This window comes from Lonchura striata, chromosome 1 (genome assembly GCF_046129695.1).
Source record: "Lonchura striata isolate bLonStr1 chromosome 1, bLonStr1.mat, whole genome shotgun sequence".
In the NCBI taxonomy this organism is placed as follows: Eukaryota; Metazoa; Chordata; class Aves; order Passeriformes; family Estrildidae; genus Lonchura; species Lonchura striata.
Genome location: NC_134603.1, coordinates 124,980,627 through 125,005,273, shown reverse-complemented (window position 1 = coordinate 125,005,273; position 24,647 = coordinate 124,980,627). Strand labels below are relative to the sequence as shown.

At 38.7% G+C, this 24,647-nt stretch overlaps 1 protein-coding gene across 2 annotated transcripts in view; it reads right to left on the bottom strand.

Moving 5' to 3' along the window:
- Positions 1-24,647, bottom strand: part of IGF2BP3 (insulin like growth factor 2 mRNA binding protein 3) — a 109,392-nt gene that overhangs the window by 21,427 nt on the left and 63,318 nt on the right. For both annotated transcript variants that reach the window (XM_021538252.2, XM_031503849.2), the window contains 7 exons: positions 18,276-18,327; positions 18,120-18,183; positions 9,755-10,039; positions 7,491-7,625; positions 6,797-6,919; positions 4,891-5,026; positions 2,976-3,107 (listed from right to left, as the gene is read on the bottom strand). In XM_021538252.2, coding sequence (XP_021393927.1) covers positions 2,976-3,107; positions 4,891-5,026; positions 6,797-6,919; positions 7,491-7,625; positions 9,755-10,039; positions 18,120-18,183; positions 18,276-18,327 — 927 coding nt within the window. The remainder of the gene's footprint in view (positions 1-2,975; positions 3,108-4,890; positions 5,027-6,796; positions 6,920-7,490; positions 7,626-9,754; positions 10,040-18,119; positions 18,184-18,275; positions 18,328-24,647) is intronic.

The window sequence follows — 24,647 nt, the reverse complement described above, 5'->3', positions numbered from 1 at the left end:
AAAAGTCCATACAAAAATATTACAACAAGAGCTTCAAATCCACCCTCAGACACAGCACAGGGGTGTCCCAAGGTTCACTGTATGGCTTGCAAGCCCAGACTTCAGACACTTGGATGCTAAGAAGCCACCTGTGATGGTGTGGCTGAAACTGCTGGGGAGCACACCTTTGCTCAGTCAAACAGGAGACAGGGAAGAACCAGCCCTGAGCAGAAGGCAAAATTTGCACTACAAAAAAATAGAGTGCAGCAGGATACACTTCTTTATACCCTGGTGCCGGCAGTGTTTTCAGAAAGGATTTCCACTTGCCTGAAAGGGATATCCTCAATATACGCTAATCCCTGCTCCCAAGCATAAAGGGATGTGCAGTGAAAACAAGGTAAAGGGACTTGGGTTGCCCAAATGCTTTTGTCAAAATAAAGAACTTGGTAACAAATAGCTCATAGGTAAATGGACATAAAGTCTTCCTGGGAGCTCTTAGTTAAATTTTCTTCTAGGACCTTTTCTCCAAAGCCTCTTTTAGATACACAGATTTCATTTTAATTTTTAAATCCCTCTTTAGTTCTCCTAGATCTCCCCCTGTGGTTACCTTTAGCCTTTCAAATTGTATCATTTTCTCCTTCAAAATATAGCCAGACTTTTTTTTTTCCTCTTTCTGCTTGTAAATGCCCCAATAACCTATTTAATCAGTGTCTGCAAAACTGTTCTACTAGGGGAAAAATTAGAAGACAGTAAAGCTCAAGTTACAGAAAAATAATTTGTACACAAGCAAGATTTAAAACTCTTTGAAATGGAAACTAATGCATCCATTAACGGAATAGATTAATATTTTTTCTTGTTTTCTCTCCTCAGAGAGCAACAAGCACTCCCAAGTAATTTGAAGGGCTGACTCACCTGAAGCCCACAGAACCACCTGCTCTTTTCCAAATACCAACACATTAAGTACAAACAGGTGAGAAAATTCCCCTTGTTGATACATTTGCTTTATAAGCCCTTAGTATCTGCTTCAGGGGCTGTATTGGTACCACCCCCAACCTCCACAAAATCTGTGAGTTTATCCCTTCTTTCTGCATGTCAGCTTGTCACACATCTAGACTGCATGGAATGACAGCCATTGCAGAGGACTGAGCACAAACAGAAGCAAGAGAGTTCAGGCAGTGGTCCTTCCAGCTGCACAGTTTCTACACAATGACATTTGTTTCTTGATGCTTTTTTCCAGATGTTGCCATTAGCTTTTTTCCAGAAACCTGGATACTGCCAGAGATCTTAGCAGACCAAAAAAGGTGCATTTGAGGGGTAAAGGTGCACTAGCAACAGAGGAACAGACAGGAGTAACCACCAAATACAGCACTGTTTAGGTGCATATTTAAAGCATAAGGAACCACAACAGGGGGGGAAAAGTGGGAAAGAAATTAAAATAAACCAAGTGATGAACAGAACTGTGGGCTTACAGTATGAATCTCAAGAATAGTAAAGTAGTCTGCAAATCTGGAGTAAAAAGACAGGAAAAGCCACACTTTTAATTACCAATAAATAAAGTTATATACTTTTAACAAACCACATCTAGTATCTCTTAAGAAAAAAATTGAGGCAATTTGTTACCAGAGATGGCATTTTCTATAATACAGTGAAGCAGAAACCTGTACTGTTTAGTTTAGTCTGCCAATCTAATTGAAGCGCAGAAGAACTGTGAGGGAGAGAATTTGTCATAAATTGAGGCTCTGATATTGACAGTAAAATAACGGAGTATAAACATATTTCTATTGTAGCTTTCATTGAAGCACATTTTTCTGATAAAGCCACTACTATACTCAATATAGTTCATAATACATTCGTAACACCAAAGTTGTTCATTCTTACAAAAAATGCTACAAGAGAGGAATTTTTCCTGCTCCTTGCAGTGACCTTCTCTTGGCTTCGTCCTCTAGGAAAAATATTTAGACCACAACTCAACTACCCTTCACTACAATATAGCTTGAGTTGTTTGATGAAGTTTAGTGTGTTGTGCTGCATTTTCACTTTTCTAGCTCATGGAGAGTCTCAGAGTTAGCTCTCTAGATGTCACTGTTGGGCAAAGAAGGGGACGAAGTTGAACACAGCAGAGTTTGTAAAGCTCTGTCATCTACTTCTTAAGAGGCTTATTAGAATTGTTTAGAAAATTCACCTTGCATTGAGTTTCTAACAACCACCAGCATCAGAATCAGGAAAGAGACTAAACCTTCCCCTTGTAATGAGGTTGTCTTTTCTTGAAAGCAAAACACCATCTCAGTTCCAGACAGACTCTGGAGCTTTTTTGGTGCAACGAATCATCTTCTGCTCCATAGCAAAATACCTCATTTATGGTTACTAATCAGCACAGAATTTTAGTAAGTTTCTATTAAACTTTTTCATATTTTTTAGAGAACTGGCAAGTAAATCACAGCTTTCTGGAGATTAATCCATGCAATTTACATCCTATATATTTAGCAGTATTGCATTTCATCAGGGCATATATAAAACTGCTACATTCAAACAAACATTTTAGCTACATATAGATCCCCACTTCATGACAAGAGATCATTTCTTTTCCTTCCATATCACAAGGAATGAAATTGCAGATTAGTATTATTAATTGCTAATTCCAGCAATTTTGAAATGCTATTTTATGTGAGAGTTCTTTCTGCAATAATTCAAATTCCATATAAAATAAAATCTAGCACTTTTCTAAGCAGCACTATTTTCCAGTTTCACTGAGCATTTCACTAGAAAAGCAATTAATGCCTGCTCCCAACTGCAGCCACATGAAATACTTTTCAGTGTGCAAGCAGGAAGACAGACAACTTTTAGAAAAATGACAGAACACAGCTAACAAAACACCTTTCCCAGATTTTCTGGGAAAAAAAGACAAAAAATTCAGCATTCTTTTTAGTTTTGAACAGCAGCATTGCAGAGATTAGTATCCCCATCCACTAACCATCCAAAATCAGAGTTTCCCTTACCCCAAATGGTGGATATGAAGCAGCAGCAGCAGCGGAGGCAACGCTCACTGCGGGAGGTGGTATTCCTGAAGAAGAAGGTGGGAACAGACCCAAGGCATTCAGATTTAATCCAGGAATTAAATGTGCTTGAAGCTGCAATGGCAGAAGAGTTAAGATTTAGAATTCTGGTTATTAACTTTAATAAAATTCTAGTTGGCACATGCTATTAACCTTTTGGGATGTTATTTTTAAAAAATAATTAATCGCCACTACTCAAAGGACTCACCTTCAAACCTGTTTCCTAGACACAGGTACAGACCAATAACATTAAAAACACATAGTAGGAAAAGCTGATCACTTCTTACAACTTAATCATCAAAATACATTTCAAATTTCACAGCAAGATATTAATATAATAGTACTATTTACTTTGAGTGAACAAATTTATTAGAAAAGCAGTAGTTTTGTCCTTATATTAAAAAGACAGCCCTGTAGAAATAGAAACTGATCATGCACAAAGCCCTGCTTTTCTTACACTGGGGGAACATATATGTGACACTGTCACCCATCCTCCTTCCATTGCAAAAGATTAAGTGAGATACCTCCAGAAATTGCTGGGAAAGGATCAACTATAAAGTTACATGTCCCTTCCTTGACCACACCTGAGAAAAGTGCCATCATCACATGGTAGGAAACATTTGTTGTCTGATACAAAACTTGTCAGTACCCTTTTCCAAATTATTACTCAAAAACATTAATATGCTTTAGAAATATTTCAGATAGAGAGACAGACACTACCTCAGGCCACTAAGATAAGTCAATCACAAGACACCAAAAAACCTCAAAACTTCACCACGTCAGAAACAATCTTAATAATCACTACAAACTAAACTTGAAATCTATACAGTAACAAAGTTTTTTGGCTTTCCATACCTTTGTCAAATAGCAATGCAGTCTCTAACTCACCCCATGTTACTGCTTGTTATATGAAACAAATGCACCACTATTGAATACTTTGTTCCTCATGTGTAGCTCATATATTGCAATTTGCTTTGTGTGGGGGTGACAGAAGGGAAAAGTGGGGAGAATATTTACTTGGTAGGACAAGCACAAATAACAGACATTTCTAGATGGTCAGAACTATTGTAAACTGAAAAAATATTTTCATTCTAACTCTAGACCATAAGATTTGGATACACATGCACATACAATGCTTTTCCTATCAAAATCTCAATCATTTCTCAATATGCATTAGTAATACTTTGGCAAACTAATGAGGTATGTTGTTTTCATTATATAATCAAACATCTTCAAATAGCTAAATGTCTTTATCAACTATATCAAGAAAAAAACTTAAGACCTTCTTAAATTAAATAATTAAAAACAGGAGGGATCTTTCTTCCACACATTATTGTGCTATTTATGTGATGAGACTGAATCACTACTTTAAAAAACATGCAAGCCAGAGCACATAAGCCACAACAGCACAAACACACCCTACTTCAGGTTCTTGCAACTAAAAAGTTAAATGCTCATTAATTTCCTCAATCTAAATAAAGTTCTCAGTTTTTCCACTCAAAAATAAACCAGAAGAAGACTCCATTAAAATAACACACAAAAACACTTGCCCACACTCCCACAAATAAATGAGGCAACAGAGAAGCTGCAACAGAAAATTCTGATGTGATATTAGGGGAAAAAAAATCGTTGTGAGAGCAGTGAAACAGGGCACAGGCTGCCCAGAGACACTAAGGGTTTTCTATCCGTGGAAATGTTAAGGAGAACAAAACTCCCTACACAACCTGGTTTAACTTTGAAGTGTGGCTGACATTGAGCAAATCCACTACTGGGACAGGCGATCTCCAGGGGTCCCCCACACCCAAAATCCTTCTGTGGTTTTAGTCCCAGAAAGAGCCCACACCGGAAGAAAACTCACATTCATAGCAGCAATATCATTTTCATAGGACTCCCTGATTTTCTTCATTATTTCTTCCTCAGCCTTGGCACAAGTTTCAATACTGCCTTTAACTGTAATGGTCCTTTCCGGATTATAGAGTGTCAAGTCCTGCAATCTGCAAATGACACAGAAGCACAGTTAATTAGTAAACAAAGAAGATAATCCGGATTTATCATTTGAGTGCGACATCCAACATCCAAATATGTCAAATTTGCCCTCCAAAGGCTGTAGTATCAATTTATAACAGGGCTCAAACACAGTTCTCAGACAATCTGGGGAAACTCTGTCCTCATGGGAAACACAACAAAGCCCTCACAGTGAGGTTTGGCCTGGGATGGCTGGGAAATACTTGGGTGCTGACAAAACGGAGCCACCACACTCCAGAGGAGCACAGAGAGCTGCTGCAGGGCAGAGAGTTTAAATTTATGGACAAACTTACCAAAAAGCCTGAATGAAGAGATCATGAGAAAGACTAATTAGAAATAGCAAAATCAATGGGCATATATGCTCTCCTTTTTGTATTGATTACACCAGATGACTTCAGGGGGCTATTTTAGGCATAGTATGACAAATAGAATCTTGAAGTCAAGATTTTAATGCAAATAAACTTTTATCTCGCTAAGTTAAAAAATACTCTGTAGCTGTTTACAGGCAATGTGTTATTTGTGTCATCATCAATAAAGACAAGTGGATTTCATGGAACAAAGACCATCTTTTCATGTACTCTGGACACATTTTTTTTCCCTTTTAGCATTAATAGTCTGTGTATTGTTTGCAGACAAAATGTTTATGCAAACGCATTCAAGAGAGCATGCTGGCCTTACTAAATCTATTCTTGAAGCACACGTATTTAAGTGCTTTTTCTCTATTTGTTTCTCTTCCTCAGACTAATTACATAGACACACACCTTTAAGGAAGGCCTCAGGTGCTTTCATCCAAATTTGTTTTCCTCTTTCTGAAGAGCCACATTGGCTCCCAGCTTCCTTGTCTTCATTTGAGCTATTTCCTGCACTACTTTTTTTGTCTCCTGCATGTATTCACACCTCTTCATACATCTTCATGTGTCTTCCAAACCTTTTCCCTTTCCTACAGCCTGTAAGCTTAATTCTCACCCTTCCTGGCTAAAGCCAAATCCAGGATGCCTTCAAATGCTTGGAAGTCCATGCCAGAGCATTCATTATTCAGAACAGGAGGTTCTCTGAAGATATTACTCCAGGGTAAAACTACTATTGACTGCCAAGCTTCTACAGAGATGTTAATCTAATCAGTGATCTACAGATTTCCAGTAAAGGTGAAAACTCCTGTTTAATCTCAGCTAAATTTGGGTTACCCTCACAAACTCAGACCAAAAGCTATTACTTTGCAGCAGACTAGCCAATATATTGTAATTTGACTGTTGGAGGCCAAGAGGGACAGAACTGCTATTAAAGATAAAGATACCCTTTTCAGTATTTATTTGCTCTATTTCTTTCCTCCTAATCCAAAAATTTAATATATACTGGAAACTAAAACATCACCAATTTCACTCTTTTTCACACATAGCTAAGAACTGATCAAGACTTACAGTTTCAAACATTCATCATTACATATGGTATAATATGTTAAAAACAACTACTTAAAATATAGTCTAACACAGGCTCCACATAGCCTATGTTATTTTTAGGCTTGCTCTTGACTGAGTTTATAATGAAGAGTCACTGTTTACATAAAATATAACTGAGCTTAAGTAACAGTTTAATCTATATGATAGAAAGGCCTCTGAAGGGCTGTTATCTCAGCCTTCAACACACAGAATATTTTTCTAAGAACTCTGTACCTGAATGTCCCACAGCAGCACTGCTGCCATTTGACATCTCACTGAAAGATTAGGCCACCAAAAACTTACGGTGATATTGTGATTTTAGTATCTGTGTCCTGTTCAATTTTCTTCAGGTTTCTTCCTTCTTTGCCAATAAGTCGCCCGACAAAGTTGTTGTGTGCCAGTATCTTCAAGGGAATTTCTTCTGTACTGTAATGGAAGTTATACCTAGTGAGACTTTTGGAGACCAGAGTACAAGCTTTTATGCATGTTATGGATGAATTTAATTTTCATAGAAATATCCATAACTCCCTTTTGCATGTTTTCATTGGGTGCAGAATAAGTCCAGATGCAATGGGCTTTTCAACACTATCGCCTACAGCTTAATTGCAATGCACCTGCAACTGAATAATGCTCAGTCTGAAGTAACCATTGCTGTTGGGTGGGAAGAAAATATATCTTAAAGCTTTTAGTGAGGGCTCACAACTTGTTATGCTTGCTTGGACCAAAAGCTGTCTGTTGCTCAAGAAACTTCCATATTTGGTTCATTTCACCTCACCAAAATCAAAGCCAGAAAAAAACTGAAATCATAGAAGCATGCTGGGGGCTAATTAAGTAAGTAGACTGTCCTGAAAGGTAAAATATCTCAGTCCTTTTACCTACTTAGATAGGATAATAGCAAATATGCACTTGTTAATAGCTTTAAAGACCACATCTTTAAATGGAGCTAGTGAGAACTCAGAATTTTTAATGCTTCCACAATGAAATGCTTTTTACTCACAATTTAGTATCTTGAGCTTCCTTTTGCATGATCTCCATAATAATTTTACAAGCTGTTGAGCAGCCTTCAGGAGTTGAGTGGATGGTAATTGGTTTCTCAGCAGCACCTGCATTCTCTTTACGATGAATATCAATTCTTGAAGAAAGAAAAACACTAACTGTAACCACATACTCTATGGTAAGCGTTATGTATTTCCAACTGTTGTAAAACTAAATTATTTTGAGCTAACAGTGACTATATATTAGTAGTTTAATTTTGAAAAGCTTATAACTACTTAAGTGTATCCTAAATACAAATTTGTGTGTTTATGAAGAGCCTCTCCTATCCTGATTTTACCAGCTAAACCCCACCTTTGTGGACACTGGGATCTCCTTTTCTTGGTAAACTTCCATAGAGATATTCAGGGGAGTTGTTAAAAAATGCTGTAAACCCCTGAGGACTACAACCCATCAAGCTTTCCCAGTGCTCCATCTCCAGCCCCACTGCTGCACTTAGAATGACTGTGCAGCTGCAGGACAGTCAGGCTTTGTCCATCTTATTTTAAATACATCAGCAGCAGTTTCCCAGCACACCTCTGCTAGCAAGTAGCATGCATCCATCCACAAGATTAGTTTCTTATACTTTTCCAGCCTGGTTTCACCCTGATATTACCTTTACTCTAGTCTAATCTCTACCTGAAACTACAACAGGTTTATGTAGCTCTAAGACTTTAACGAAAATAAATTATGACCTGCATAAAGACAATGCCTTGGCTATTACTTTTCCCTTCCAGTAACTGCAGCTCACATATTCTTTCCACCTCTGCTTTTTGTTTTCATCCCTCTTCCACATGTAACAGCTGTTTTCTAACTGAAACAACCATGTAGCTTTTCAAGAAGCCCCTTTATTTTTGCAGTTCTTTCAAGTATTGAAAACTCATTTTATTTCACAATGCAACATTTTCCAAGAAACCCATCTTGGCAATCCTTGGTGGAACTGAAAGAAGATGAAATTTCCTTTTTTAAACCCCCAAACCAATGAAAGCATCATTCTCAAAGTTGCGTATGTGTAAAGTTAGCAGCTTGCAATTATTTCTGCTCTACCTACCCTTCTTCTGGATATAAAAGCTTTCTTTATGCCAATCTTCTAGGATTTTTATAGTCCAAGAATTAGATGTTTTACATATCACCTGAAAAACTGGTTACCCATAGAAAAATTACAACTAAGTCTTCTCAGGACCCCAAAAATCTCTTAAACCTGTGTTGTTAAACACACTGAATAGTCTCCTGGGTTACATTGTGCTAATGAGAGTTTGGAAGGAGCATCATGATAATCCTGGGTTTGGGGAGGGGGATAAGCCTGTTTGTTGGGGGTTGGGGTATAATTAAAGAGGAGTCCCTTATCCTCATTAACTACTCTCAAAGTGGAGGCTCCCACCCACCCTCATTCCCCTCACACACAGCTCATTCCCAGGTCCTGCCTGCTGCAACTGCAGAGCTGCAGGCTCCTACAGCAGGCTGCTGAAGGCAGCATTTTAATTCTCTGTTTTTACAGGTATCCTGGAAAAATTATTGGAATAAGAACCCCACCTCCCTCTGCATCTGTGCTGAGCTTTTGTTTGTGGGTAGGATTTAACATGCACTGAAAACAATCTCTTCTAGCATCTCAAGACCCCAGTGCTCTAAGCTTCTTAGGTCACTTAGCAGCTTGCTTTTTGCCTCCTGTGCATTTCCTTAATCTGTGTTTTGGTGTGGTCTGCAACTTGATAGCAACAAATGTATTTTACAGAAACAGAGCAGGGTAAGGTAGAAGAAGCAGTCAGTGGAGATAAAAAGGTTCTTTGTTTCGGGCTTTTTCCTCCCACATCTTGAATTGACAACACTCACAAATCCTAAAAATGCCCTAATCAAACAAACTAGAATAAACATTTGGGACACTTGGGTACATCACCACACTGACTGTATGCCACCCAGAACAACATATTACAGCTCTTTCAGTTTCACTTTTTGTGCCAGAACCATATTAGTACATCTGTAAGCAAAACTCTCCAGAGTACCATCCTGCTAGCACTCCTCTTTTACAGAGGAATAAAAGTCAGCTAGTATTTGAACACGCATCAAAGACAGAATCCAGTCCTTAAATATTGCAAAATATTTTCTGTTCTCTGTTGTCTTAATTTGCTCTCTGACCATGCAGATTAGCAATGAAGTTCTACAAATTCCTCTTTACACAAGCAACGATGACGCAACATTAAAGCTATTAATCAGTTTTGTAAAATAACTTACTTGGACTGTGTCTGCTTGGTAATGTTTCTGATTGTTGCTCCTTCTTTCCCGATAATGGCTCCTACAAACTGTGTGGGAACCAGCATCCGTAGAGGAACGTCCGACTGTGGTTTCTGCCGCGTGGTTGCGCCGGGTGACCCTTGCCTGGGAGGACCCCTCTGGCCAAATCCACGTCTTCCCTGGGGGTGTTGTTGTGGAGGTTGCTGGGCTGCCATCTCATCAGGGATGTATGCAACTTTCAAGGAATAGTTTTCAAGCTGAAACCCATTCAGTTTTTCTATTGCTCTGTTTATTTGGAAAGGGAAGAGAAGAGAAGAGATTAAAAAAGCCCCACGAGCACATGCAAGGCCTTATGAAATAAGTTATTCAGACATAGACTTCTGTCCTTTCTAAAGGAAAGGAAAACTAAAAACATTCCAAGATGAAAAGTTACATTTTAAATTCTTCAGCCAAAATTTTGATTACACAAAGTCACCTTATTAAGTACTACAAGTTAGCTCTTGCTTGTTCTGGGCTTCTGTGCACTTTAAAGGTTTTGCTGGTCCAACCCGATCAGCAAAACCTCACAGGAGACAGAGCTTATACACTCAAAAGCATTCTTTTGCCTGATTTAATTTAAATCAATTTTCCAAATAGAATTAAAGCTGCACCAGAGGGAAAACTTTTTAGCTGGTATCACAGCACCTTCATTAGGGTTTTTGCCAGCACAGCTATTTGGCTGGAGCTTTTGCAATAACTGATATAGCTGTGACAGGAATGGAAAAAAAAAACTTATGAAAGAAGAAAGCACCTTCATTTCAGCAGGAAAGAAAGCACTCAAAGCCAGTCAATGGCATCTGAAATGCCCCTTAGACTGCAACAGCACCTTGCAACTTACTAATTAGTCACATTATAGGTAGGCTTAAAAGCTAACAAGGAAACTAAAGCCCCATGTATACATTAAATTCTCAATAAAAGTAAAGTGTTAGAAGGCATTCAAAATGTTGTTTCAACTTCTCTTGTTCTTTTAGTAAAGCATCACAGAGGGATAATGCCCAAATGTACCCAACCCCCTCTCACTGTGGTTCCTCATGCTGAAAACCTCCTGGTCGCTCAGCATTGCCTCTGCTCTGTCCCTCTTCCTAACCAAGGACAAGTCTGCAGGTGCTCTTGGCTCTCCTCTTCACAGGAGGAATACAGTTCAACTCAAAAATGACATTTACAGAAGGTAGAATACCTTCCACTCACAGAGTAGAGTTAATAACACTAAATATCTAGCAAAGAGTAGGAATAACTAAGCTACATGCAGCACATTGGTAAACCAGTGGTATAAAATAAATACATTTGCCCCAAAAAGGCATTTCAACTTTTGCTACAACAAGCATTACTATTCAGATTATCAGCAATATACTGATCACTGAAATATGCACTGATATGGGATACTTTATAAATGCCAGACTTAATATTTGACCAAAGATTACTTGACAGATTTTCTTGAAAAACAAAATTAAAGTAAATTTAAAAGGAGGGAGGGAGTGTCCATTTTTATTAAAGAACTCACCAATATTTTCTTTAGAAAGCTCCAACAACAGTCCCTCCATTCATGCACATTTGAAGGACTTTACAGTCAGTTTGCCAAGCATTAGCCTCAGCAACACTTTTACTCCTGCCTCTACTACAGAGATAAAGAATGATGATAGTAAATTGCCTACATTTTCAAGGGCAGCAAGTGAAAAATACTATTTGTCTCCTGGGTGTCCCATTTGACAGTCTGGGTCACAAGCAGTCGTTGAAGCCCAGTTCAGAAGTGGTATTTGGATACCAAATATAACAGGTCCCTCATCTCCCAGGAGTTAAGCCAGCATCCTCAAAATACTCCAGTCTGACAGTGAAGAGCTTATAAGAACACAAGTAATTTGTGTCTTTGGAACAATGTTTAATAAGTGCTGATAATAAATAAGGCCCAAGGCAATGCCAATGAACAAAGAAAGTGAAATATTGAATAACTGATCACTGTTCATTAAATACTTCTGTTAACCAAATGAGACACAGGTCCTTTAGGAATTGCCAGGAGTGTAATTACTCCCATAATAGAAGAATCCTTTAGATCAAGTGGCAAATGAGCTGGATTAAAATTCGGTGAGGTTATTTCAGAGCTCACATTTTTAAATTTTTACTCCATGGATTTTGAAGAGCATTTTATTACACAATAAAACATGTTTACAAATCAGGAAGAGCATTGAGCAGACTAGTGAGACTTGAGTTTCTATGGATTTGTCTCAATTTTTAATTTCTGCATAGATTTCCAATGCCTGAAAGACATTTCACTGAAGTCTCCCTCTCTCTGGACATCCTACTTGGAAAAGGGGTCTGAGACCTTTCCTTTTTATACACCCTAGACATACTAATTTCTTGTTTGTTGCAAATATCAATGACCTCTATTTCTACCTCGGGTTTCACTGAAATCAACCAGAAAGCTGAATTGCTACCAGGAAAGGAAACGGCACTGCCAGGGCCATCCAGTTGCACAAGCCCTGTCTCTTTTGGAATCAAATATCAAGGTGTTGGAGAGATGAACACCAATTTTTTTGCAAATGTGCTGATATGCTCCAGATTAACGTCCATCCCAACTCATTTCCCTCCATGCATTTATTTTACAAGTTCAGACATTGCTTCTTTGCTAAAATGCATCAGCCTCCTCTGGCTTTAACACATCTTTGACCAGAATTCCAGAATTAACACAAAACCTGACAGTAAATCAGTACCAGAATACTCACTCTTCCTTAGAAGTGGTTGGGAAAGGAATTACTAGAATTATTGTTTGCAACCAGGCTTCATACCTATCATGGTTTCACACAAAACACTTCACATCAACAAGTATATATATAAATATATATATACACACACACACATATCCACAAATATGCACCATACTTTTCCTGGAGAGAAGGTTTTCATCTTAATAACAATTTATAAATTGCTAAATGGTTCCATATGTCTATAAGTACCTTAAATTCAAAGCAAACTGAGAAAAGTTAATTTGCCATTGTGGAAAATTAATTATGTCAACAGTGAGCAATCTCTGGCCACCAAAACCATATGATGACATGGAAAAATAGCACACTAATTCACCCTGTGAGTCACTGCGTTCTCCATATTTTACAGCCTGGCTTGTTTTATAGTTTGACTTGCTCAAATGATGGGAAGCCATAAGAAGAACCAGTAATTAGATGCTGATCTCTCAAGCCTTTGTGGAACTGGTATTTCTTGGGTATGTGGTCCCATATTCTACACTGATTTGGGTATGCACAGTGGAATGCCAAGATAACTGATCTGCAGTGGATGTAGCCCATATACAGTTCTAGTGCATTTTTACAGAGGGGAAAAAAACCAGCTTTGAAAAGATCCCTTTGGCTGTTGATTCTGGCCTTCACATTCCAATATTTGACAGTTTTCACTAGGTTTTTACAGTACTGTCATATACTTTTCTTCAGTTTTTCTGGACTAATTTTTATCAATTTTGTGGCACAAAACATAGAGCTAGAATTAGGAAATGTGATGATTCAGCAGCCCTTCAGCACCATAACAAGCTCAATTTTAGAGGCATCTAGGCACTACTTTGGGGGCTGGAGAGACAGATATGGAAGAAAATCCAGGAAGAGACAAGTGGCTAAGAACTGTCTTCTAGATGGATGCAAAATTCCTGCAGAACAGCACTGCTCTCAGGGGAAGTCTGAGACTCAGCTAAAAGCAAGTGACCAGTTCTTCACAGCACCAGGGACATCTGTTTGAGGCAAAGCTGAAAATTATAATTGTCATTGCTGCAGTCCACAGGTTATATCAAGCTCCTTTCATAAAGCAAATACTCTCACTGACTGACCACCTTGAGAACTCCAGAACACAGCAACACCACCTCTATCCTCCCACAAAGACCTCTGCCTTCCCAAGTGCTGGGGGGTCTCCTTCCATGACCACACATTAATAAAGGCCATGCAGACTACTTCTGCCAGGGAGCACTGCTGAAAAAAGCCACAAACCATCTTTTACACAGAGGCTAAAATCCTAAAGAGTCACTCAATGAGGACAAAGTTGAAGAAAAATTCAGTTATCTGCCCCATTAAGAGGTGCCCTCCTCCCTGAAGTAATCCTTTATATTTAGTAGCAACAGAAAATGTTTCTATTTCACATACCAGCAGGAGCTGGTACACAGAAATCTCTTAGTATAATTCTGAATTTTTTAATAAAAATTAATTCATTAAGAGGCTGCAGCAACTACTGTCTATGTACTGATAAGATGGATAGCAGCCTGGCTTATGTTCATGTGACACCTGCTCAGAAGCAGAAGATCCTACATAAAAATGAAACCTTTAAACAAGTATTCTGTAAATTAGTCTCCTGAGTTTTTCCCATCAAAATGGGATCTCACTACTGTCCCCTCATGAGCTCCCTATGAGAGAATGCTCACCTAGCCTTCTTCTCCCTTTTGATGCTAGTGGAAGTTAAACACCCTAGATAAATTATTATAGTATAAGCACCAAGTCTCGTGCTGGAAATCATTCTTCCACTGATGGCGTGATGACACTAAGCAATAGAAGGAGAACATATTTCACTCCCACATACAGCTTTTACGTACACCACTTTTCTTTTTTCATCCCTGAACAGATACAATTGCATATGAGAAGACATAACATGGCAAATTTTCTTTAGCATATTTTTTTTATATATAAAATAAAAATATAGGTTTCACCAGTACTTCTGAAAACAAAGGCAGAATGAAACCTAAGCTTATAATACACCACTGAATTTTCAGTATTATCATTCATTCCTATGGCACCATTAGCCCTGACCCACAATGGCATATAAAAATATTAGTTATGTGAATCCTCATTCATTCCAGGATACATGTTGTGCACACACACACAGATGTGTGCTGCATTGAAAAGGTGCTAAAAATTTTTTTTTGCAAGTATTCTGATTAAGAGGTGATCATCAGTGGACTTTCAAAATCCTGGATAAAGCTAAATCTTGTAGCATATACACTGGAATCCTACACACTGGAATCTTTGGGGGAGGGAAAGAGAAGGTGGTATAACTTTTGAAGATATCAGCCATAATTTAGGTGGCAGCACATCACAAGGACACAGCATGTCCTGCTGGTTGCAGTCAGGGATTGATATCAGGAAAAGGGGGGTTGTCTTTTGGCAAGCATGTCCCAAGCTGCCTCAGCACCTGCATGCAGCTGGTTGGGTTGCACAGGGTGAACCACAGGCTCCAGGCTCTATGCCTCACCCTCTCCTCTCTTCCAAATATTCCACAACCCACCACAACATTCAATCACTGTCTATTCCACAGCAGAGCACATGCTTTATAAAGCCTTCTCCCAGTTTCTGGGAAGGAGAGCAGCAGGGGCACTTTGAGAGCTAGAAGAAATCTCTCCTCCTCCCAAGTGCTTGCAGGAGAGGAGAGGAGGGATGTGGTGTCAGACCTGGTAGTGCCAGCCTTCTTTTTGCTACTCAGTGCTAGAGAGCAAAGGGTGGCTTTCCAAGGCCCACACATTACTCTGCACATCCCTCTACAATGCTCCTGGGCTGCCAAAAAGTACCTGATCTGCCATGCTGGTTCCCTTGCTCTGGCCACATTGGCCAGAAGCAGCATCCTGTTTTTTCTGACAAGACAGGCTGTACCCCTCCAGCTAGGAAAGAGATACCACTACAACAGGTCAAAGACACAGACCTACGTCCCAGCTAGACATCAGGAACTGTGCACATCTCAGATTTTGAATGCTGTGCACTCTAAGACTGCTTTCTCAAAAAGACTGCAGCAATCTTTTGTGTTTTCATTTTCCAAATTAATTTTGGATGCAGACCTGAACTGAACATGCCACAGCTGTAGTACCAGCCTAAAGGAAATAACCTCTGCCACAACTACTTAAATTTGCAAGACAGAAAATGGCTCAGTTTCCCAGCTGGGCAGAACCACAAGTTTTATTCAAAAGTACCATCCTCCAAGCAATGCATACCACACTTGCTTAGAACTGCTTATCAAAATATCTCCAGATTGTATTACAGCTCACTCACTACACACTGCCAGTACACACTCCAACAGTCATGGCAATGCCATACAGATATCCAGCAAGGAAGTAGCCAACTCTGCATGTTCTGTCAGCCAACACTACTGTGGGGTTAGTGTGTGCATTGCAAAAAGTACAGCAGAGGTGCAGTTAGAACTAGGGACCCACTCATTGTATGTGGCAGCATAGAAATCTTCATGTCATGGTGTTTGATCCAAAAACTGTGGCAAAGAGCACCATTTACCCTAAAGAGCTGAATTCCAAACTACAAAGATTGTTACCAGCTGCTGACTCTTTGGAAACCTAAACAGCTTTTGATAAAGTCAGCTCTTGTTATTGCATGTCCTTCATAGGATGGCCAGCACTGCCTTTATCAACACCTGCACACTCCCTCTCCACTGCCACAGTCATCCCCCACAGCCAGGTCCAAGCAGCAAAGCTAGGTCATGTCTGGGAAAATCATTTCACTGAAACAGCATTGCAGTCACTATGGAATACCCACACATATGCAGGTCCTGTAGTGAGCCTTCATTCCAATTCCTCAGTTGAGGAATTGATCACCTTGATCCAGCCATTTCTCCTAAGGTTGCAAGGTCACCTCCCAAACTCAGACAATCTCAGCTAACATTTTTGAACAGAATATGGACTCATCTGCTTAGAAAACTTGTGTCATGTGAAAGCATTCACAAAGGCACATCAATGCTCCTCCACTTTCCCTACCCATTCCAAGGAACCAAAGTGCCATCATTCAACCTGTATCACTTCCGCTCCCCTACAACATCCATGCTGCATGCCAATTTGCCTGCTTCAAACTCAAGAGGTTCTCATTCAGTGTCACATGGTTTCTTATGAAAAAGAAAACATTATCTTAGACACTTCTTCACAGTCTTTCCTTATCCCAGCATTTCCTTGGGATTGACCTTAAATTTTAGCACATAAAGCTGGGAACGAAACTGTTGTTTGCATCTTCACAAGGGAGTGCACAAGTCCAGGAATGCACATCACAGATGACAGCTCAAAAAAATATATCATGCTTCTTTCCATGGTATTTTTAGTACTTCTAATATTTTCAAAGGAGAAACTGGCACACATAGTATTAATCTGTAAACATTACACCACTGTAAATTTCTTCAGAACTAGAAATACAGCCTTCTTACTTGCTACACAACAGAATCAAAATAACAGAAGAACCTGAAGAACTTGTTAGAACAATTCAGGTTTTGAGAAAAGTTAAATAGAGAATTCAAGGAAAACATTGTTTTCTTCAGCTCCAGCATACACAGGAGATACCACTGACACAAGTTTCCCATCACATTTGTTTATAATACATTTACAAGTAACCTAATGCTTTGAAAGATTAAATACATGTGTTGCATTCAAGTTACACACAGATGATAATTACTTAATTATATGTACAAATATTGTTTCATTTGTAATTTTGAATTAATGCACACCATAAGCACACTCTGCATCTTAACTGCTGGTTTTAGTTTGCCACAAGGTGGCAGAAATTTCAAAGTTAAAATAGAAAGCCCAATGTAGGCTATTCCATGAGTTTGGTTTTATTTGACCTGCTATGACTAGAAAGAGAGGAAGTAAGTTTATGTCACCAGATTAAAACTTAAGAACCACACATGTCCATTTCTTGTGGTAGAGAAGCAAAATTAAATCTTTAGCATGGTACATAATACAGATTTTAAAAGGAAAAGTATGCACAAACAATGATTAAGTAAAATATTTTTAAATGTTAATATCTAGATTAAAAGTTCTCAATTACTGAAGATATAAAGAAGCATAAAATATGTAGCCTAAATTTTAAAAAATACCAAACAAATTATTTTAGGTATGCATATTACACCTTGTGTGTGTTTGGAAGCAGTATTAAATTTTTAAATGAAAAAGTCCTGTATTCTGGTTAGCAGCTACATTTTCTTTTCCTGTTATTTTTGCTATGATTGTTTGTTAAGAAACAGACACAAAACAATGAACATTGCAAGAGGGCATCACTAAAACATGGCTAAAAATATCATTAAACAGTAACTCCCAACCTCTCTCACTGGCAAATTGACTTTCTGCTCTCTCCAATAAGGCAATTTTCTTCAATTTTTCAATTTTTTAAGATTATTAATTTACTTTTTATCAAAATAAAAGAAAAGTTAATTTTAAAAATTGTTAATTAAGGTGAACTACAGACTTTCTTAAAAGTCAAGGCTTAACTTACTGTTAAAATGGTGTCATGATAAGTCACATATAAAGTCAAAACAACATGAACTCCAAAATGTAGGTGAGGTGACAGCAACAACTAAACATACTTACTGTCTAGCCTGGTCCTTATTGCCATATGTTACATTTACAACTGCAGTCTCCGTGTCAGTGTTCACTGAAAGGAAAATGCATCAAAAGGAGGGTAAGTTCAGTGTGCACTCACTTCCCACTACAAATTCAAAAGCAAATTGAAAGTTGAAACAGTACCTTGCTCACAGTTCTCCACAGTTCCATACTGAGCTAGCAAACTATCCAGCACCTGTAAGAGGCAAAAGAAATTATGTATTTAAATTTCAAAGCAGATTGACAAAACAAAAAAGCCTCTAAAAACCACCAGAATTTAAAAAATTATTGTAGGAGAATACAGATCATTTAAGACAGCCATTCCAATAAAGAATAAATTATTATTCCATATAGAACAAGTACACATACTTGTTTTCTCTCTCATATGAGGAAGTCTGCATTTAAAATTTCACTAATGTGAAAATAGAAAGTATAACCTTAGGTAGGCACACTGGACTGTATATTCCAAACTTTGAAAATAGACCTCCAAGTCACCTGTTCTCAGAGTGGGCTAAAGCAGAGGCAGAAAGAATTAGAGAGAAGCAAATCAGAAATAAAACTTTCTCCATGTATTCCAAGAACGTATATCTAACTTTGTCCCTGTTTGGAGTTATTGGGGTTTTTCCTTCCAACACACTTAGGTTGTATATAAATGTGTTATTTTCTTCCTTAGTGGGGAAATGTCTGTGTAGAGAAGGAAACAAGAATCAGCAGCACATGAAGAGCTATTTCACAATTATTTGGCCGATTTCTCAAAGATCACCATGCCAGAGGAACCACTCACAACAGTATCTTCACCATTATTTGAAAGTCACAATTAATTTTTCCTTTGGTAGAAAGCTAGGAAACAGGTAAATGTATATGACAAGGGGCAAAAGAAATCTAAATTAAGTAGTTGTATTTTGCATAGTTTTATTCTTGTCAAATGGAGGATGAAGAAGCGGGAAATATACAAGCTTCTGGGGAAAAATCAGGGTGTCAGAGTATTCCAGTAAAAGCATTAACACACCCACAGTTGTACCACATCTAAAATTCACATGGTATAGAGTTTATTTTCTTCCTGGTGAGAAATCATGTTGCAGAAAATGGTGACTCTGGCAGTAACTAGAAAATATATAAGTGCAGCATTGTGGTGTATTGCACCCTAATGTTTTGTCTCAAATTTAACTGATGCTGGAAAAGTCCACAATTTACAAAAAGAAGTGAAAAAGTAAGATTGCACTCCCTTCTGTAACCAAAATGACATTTCTTAAGTTAATCTCTTAAGGGGAAAGGTAAGTAAGAAAGGGAGGAAATCCCTTTGGGAAAGGAAGAAAACAAGGAAGCAAAGATAAAAGGAAGGCAGTAGGCATAAAAAAGCATCTGTGATGCTTCCCATTGCAGTACACTTCCCTTTGCTATAACCAGCAATCAAGTGTGCACAAAACCCCAGTCCTTAAAAATGTAAAAAGGTAAAATTTAGTCTACAGCTTCATGAGATTAAAATTCCTAAATTATAATCTATGAATCTACCACGTACTTTTACTACAATGTAAACAATATTTCTGAGATAAACTGCTGTTTATATGGCAAACCTGGAGACAACTTATATCAGTGCAATTTCCACTATTTGCCACCTACTAAAGTTTAAACTGCATATAGATGCTTCAAAGGTAACATTTCAAACCAGGTATTTAAAAGCCAATGCAGTGCTCACCAAGTTGGAGCAATGTATTACTGCTTCTAACTGCAGAAGTTCCCCATGCTTCTTGTAGAGACTCTAGTAAGTTTTCTTGGCAAGAGTTTTGTTTTCATAGACAAGTTGTTAATTGTCCTCTCATTCTACAAGTAGAGATTAGCCTAGTCTGAGAGTTTGTCTTTTCAATCCCCTAAAAAATCATTTTTCTGCTGCTCCTCAGATCTGACAATTAGAATCTAAGTGAATGTTTGCTCTGAAATTTACTAAATATTACCAAAGCAGAGATGCTCCAGGGGATTAAAATATATTAAAAGTTTCTGCAAGATGCTTTTAAACAATGAAAACACTGGCACAGATGAGTAGGAGAGTTGTGAGGTCTTGCAGGTCTGCAGCTGTACCTCACACAAGCCAAGAGAGCCACAGCATGAGATTAGAGGAAAACCTTCTTCCACAGACTGCTTAAGGGATCCACTGAAACCAGTGGGTGAACAGAATCTCAGGTGGGGGTCAGGGATTTAAAACAAGAAAAGCAAAGATTTTCCTGGCTTAGAGATCCTTTCTGAGATGTCTACTTGAAATAAGGCACCAAAGAGTTCATTAGTCTGATAAAGCAATTCCTTTGTCCCTACAGTATGCCAACACCTGTGCTGTTCTACACTGCAGACCATGCCACAACATGAGCAAATGTGTTCAGCTGTTCTTATGTTTGAGCTGTGCAGACCACCACCTCATGGCCATTCTGCCCCAAAGCTGCAAAATTTCAAAACACAATTTCATTTTCATCCTTTTTCATGCAGGCAAAGAACAGTGCTAGAATATCCAATGTACCACAACAGTTTCCTTAGTGCTTTAATCACCAGTCAATTAACCAATATTTTGTATGGTTTGCTTGGTAATAACTAATCAATATTTTTGTAAGGTATTTCTATATTAAATTTATATTCTGGGCTAAGCATACCTTTATATCGCAACCCACGTATTAAAGTCACCATCTTCATTAAGAAAAGAAATGCTTTAAAGCTAAATCCACACAACTTTTAGAAGACACATTTTCCCTAAAAAGTACTTTCAAGGAAGTTTGTGATCAGCCATCAGAAACTCCTCTACACACTATCCCTTGCATCTGCTCCCAGGAGCCTAAGAACCCAAAGACTACTTTGCTGTTATTCTGAGGAGCAGCCCAGAATGGTATATTCAGCATCACACCCCTCTCAAGCAGGAGTTCTCCACTTATGCCGCTCCTTAATCCTCTTCTGATCCATTTTGGTCAGTGTTCCATCCGGGCTTCAATCCAAGTGATTTGGGTTCCCATGTTTTTTAAAGGGTTGCTTTACTGAACAGATTTATGAGAAGTTTCCTCAAAGGATTGGAGCTTGCTTTAACCAAAATAAGAAACAATCCTCTTTGGTCAAAGATACTCACTCTCTACAGCACTCTCTTCAGGAGAAACTTGAAATTTCATCACCATCAGCCTCATGCAGCAGGATTTTAAGTGAGATCAACACTGCAGAGGTAGCCTTTTAACTAGACTGTATTTAAAATGCACTAGTACAAAAGTTTCAGCAGCAGTTGGGGTATGTGTGAGTGAGTGTGAGGACTAAGTTTCATGGGTGAGAACACTTTTAACTGAACCAGCTGATCCAGCTGGGAAAAGTCATTGCAGTCATATTCAAAGCCATATCTTCTATTGTAACTCACTTTCAAAACACAGAACTCAATCCCTGCACGTTTCTTGCTTCACATGTATTTACTGCAACAATCAGTTTCTATTCACATCTTTCATTTCTTCGTATGTCTCTCACTATCTTTTCCTTCTCCCCAAAATTTTTTCACTAGCCCAAAGCCCATAGTTCTGCTGCAAAATAAACATGTTTTGTTTGAGCTGCTCTTCCGTAACACTCTTCGTGTACAGCCTTGTTGGGCAATCAGAACAAAATTCAAAGCCAAGTTGGTGGTGCAGCAGCAATTCTGATGAGCAGCTGAAAAGTTTATTTGTACAAATATTTAATCTAAGCTAGAAAAAAAGGTCTTTCCTTTTCTTGAGCTCTCCTTCTAGCAGTTGTCTAAATTGGGTCTCCTGCTCTTGTTATAGCACAGATGTCTCTCTCACAAAAAGCTGCAGTCTTATACTGTGGACTTTCATTCATCAGGCTCTAAAAGCCAATTCTGACTTCATTATAAACAGCATTACCCTACACCAAGCCCCACAGATCGAGGCTGCTTTACATAGAAAAAAAGGAAACATTACTCTTCAGTGAAACCAAGTGCTTGATGCACACATTAAAATAGCACAGTTCTCATACAGATTTCACAGGTTTAAAGTAGTACTTCTGAACATATCAGAGCAGTTTTCTGCACTTTCAGAGCAGACTATTTTATACACATCATCTTATAGTGCTGTAGGACTTCTGCTGTACACTGCAAGGAAATTCATCTCAAGACATCTGGTCTGTAAGCACAGTTACCCATACTGTTTCTCTCTCACACATGCACTTAGTGACAGGAATGTCACAGTGGTGCTGGAGAACCTGAAGTTATTTTCTCCACTAATGTAGACCAAATCCATTAGACCACCACCCCCCCTTGTTTCCATGACTCCTGTGTCATGTTGACAAGGAATTAAAATTAGATAACACAACTGAAATCATAAATACCAGGGCTAAAAGAGACAGAAGTATTAGGGTAATTCAGTTGAAAAACCACATAGAAATTTTTGGCTGCAAAGACTTTGAGTGTACAATGTGATTTATCAATCAAATAATTTTGATGTAATGGGGGGGGGTGGGGGGGGGGGCAGGGAAAGGGTGTGGTGAAGGAAAACAAGAGCCAGGTAAGGAAAGGAAGATGTGGGTGGGTAAAGGCCAGGGCTGATATCACAGCCTGGTTGAACCACAAATGCCATCTGCATATTTCAAGTACTTGCTTTATATACCTAAAACCATATTAAAAAAACAAAAAACACACACACACAAAAAAAACTACAAAAAAAACCCCACATAAACAAACAACCACAAAACAAAACAAAAAATCACCATAATGCCATTTTCCATTAATTATATTAATTCAGCCTAACTAGTCTGATGTGGCCCCCACCCGCCCCTGGTGTACTAGAATTTGCAGTGCAGCAGGAGCAGACCTGGCATTTTGTGACTTGGAGGTGTGACATTACTTGGCAGAGGTGCCACTCCTCTCACAGCCACACCAGCTACCAACAGCTGACCACAGCAAAAAGGCTCCTCAAAGCATCTTCAGTTTGACATTATTTTTGGTTGGTGTAAAGAAACAATATCCCCAACAAGGGTCCCAGTTAGCATGGGTTTATAAGGAAAATTAAAATGAAGAAGCCCCTAATAAATTCCTGGTGGTTATTTTTGAAAGGTGCAATAATTGAATAACACTGCATTGCCTAAATGGAGACTGGTGGAGAGGTGAGCTCAGCTTCAGGTCACCCAGTGCATCTCCCAGCCTGGGCAGCCCCTCTGCATCACTGCCCTCCACAGCCCAAACACAGCAACTTTGCCCATTTTCACCAGAAAGGTCAGAGCATGCTGGTTCCTTGTAAAGGCAAAGCAGCATGGAGATGGAATACCCATTTCAGTCTGCCAGGACACCGTTCTTTTTCCAAAACCTCGTGAAGGCATTTGAATAGGCATAGCCAGTCTGCAATGGCTCAATGCACTGCAATGTGTGGTGATGGTGTTTTTCATCTTGTAGGCCCTCCAAAACCCAGTTTACTGTCTCATGAAACCATGACCATAGTCTGGAAGAATCAGAAAAATAAGCCTGGAAGCTGCTGAAGTCATTGTTTGCACACACCAGAAAGGCAGCGCCTGAAAACAATAACTCTGGCTTATTTACCACATCCCATACAAACCCTGGAGTGAATTCTTCTCCTGGGAACTTACAGTTATATCCAAATGTTCAAAACTAATAATAAGTTTACCCTATAATACAATTCTGTTTAGGTGGCATTACCAGGGTTTTAAGAATGTAATGCTGAACCACAGAGAACAAAGACAAAATTGTCAAAGGAACTACTAATTGAGTGACCAATTTGGACACCAAGGGCTTGATTTTCCATAGTGCTCAGCACGTCTGTGTGTTCAAAGGGCAGCTTCAAAGCCACTTCTGGTAGTAAGGGGAACACAGCACTTCTGCAAGAAAGACCTCAGGCTCATCACAAGACAAGTTGAAGACGCTGTTAGCAACTAATAGCAACTTCTGCTTAGGGAGGTTAGCACAGCACCAGAGACCAGAACGTGCAGGATTCAGTTTGCCATGGCAACAAATTCAATTCCCCTAACCAAAAGGGTTTGTCTTCCCCAAAAGGGTTTGTAAAGTCCTCAACTTGCTACCAAATTAAGAAAGTGTGTGGTGAATAACTGGGTCACAACTCTTACGGGCTGCTCATCTCCACTGCACAGGCTGGACTTGGTGACAGCAGAGCCACCCCAGCCAACGTCCCTCCCTACAGTGCTAAGAGCAAATGCTAGGTCCTCATTTACTTTCCTGTCACTGTAGGACTTCTGAAATGCTCAACTAAAAGAAATAATGAAGTAATGGATGTTGTGGACTATTTCAATTCCAGTGTTTTCAATTAAGCAAAACATAGAAAGTAATTGAAAATAGATCTCAGGTAGAGCATCATATGCAACTGTGAATACAACTATTATAAATAACCCCACATAACACATGTGTTTAAGTATTTCCAGATAATACTGCTGGACCATTTAAATTTTTTTTATATGCACACACAACCCTGTGTATATTTAAAAAAAGGTAAAGAAAAAAGAAGGCTAAATGCTTTAAAACCACATTAATATTAAATAACATTTAAA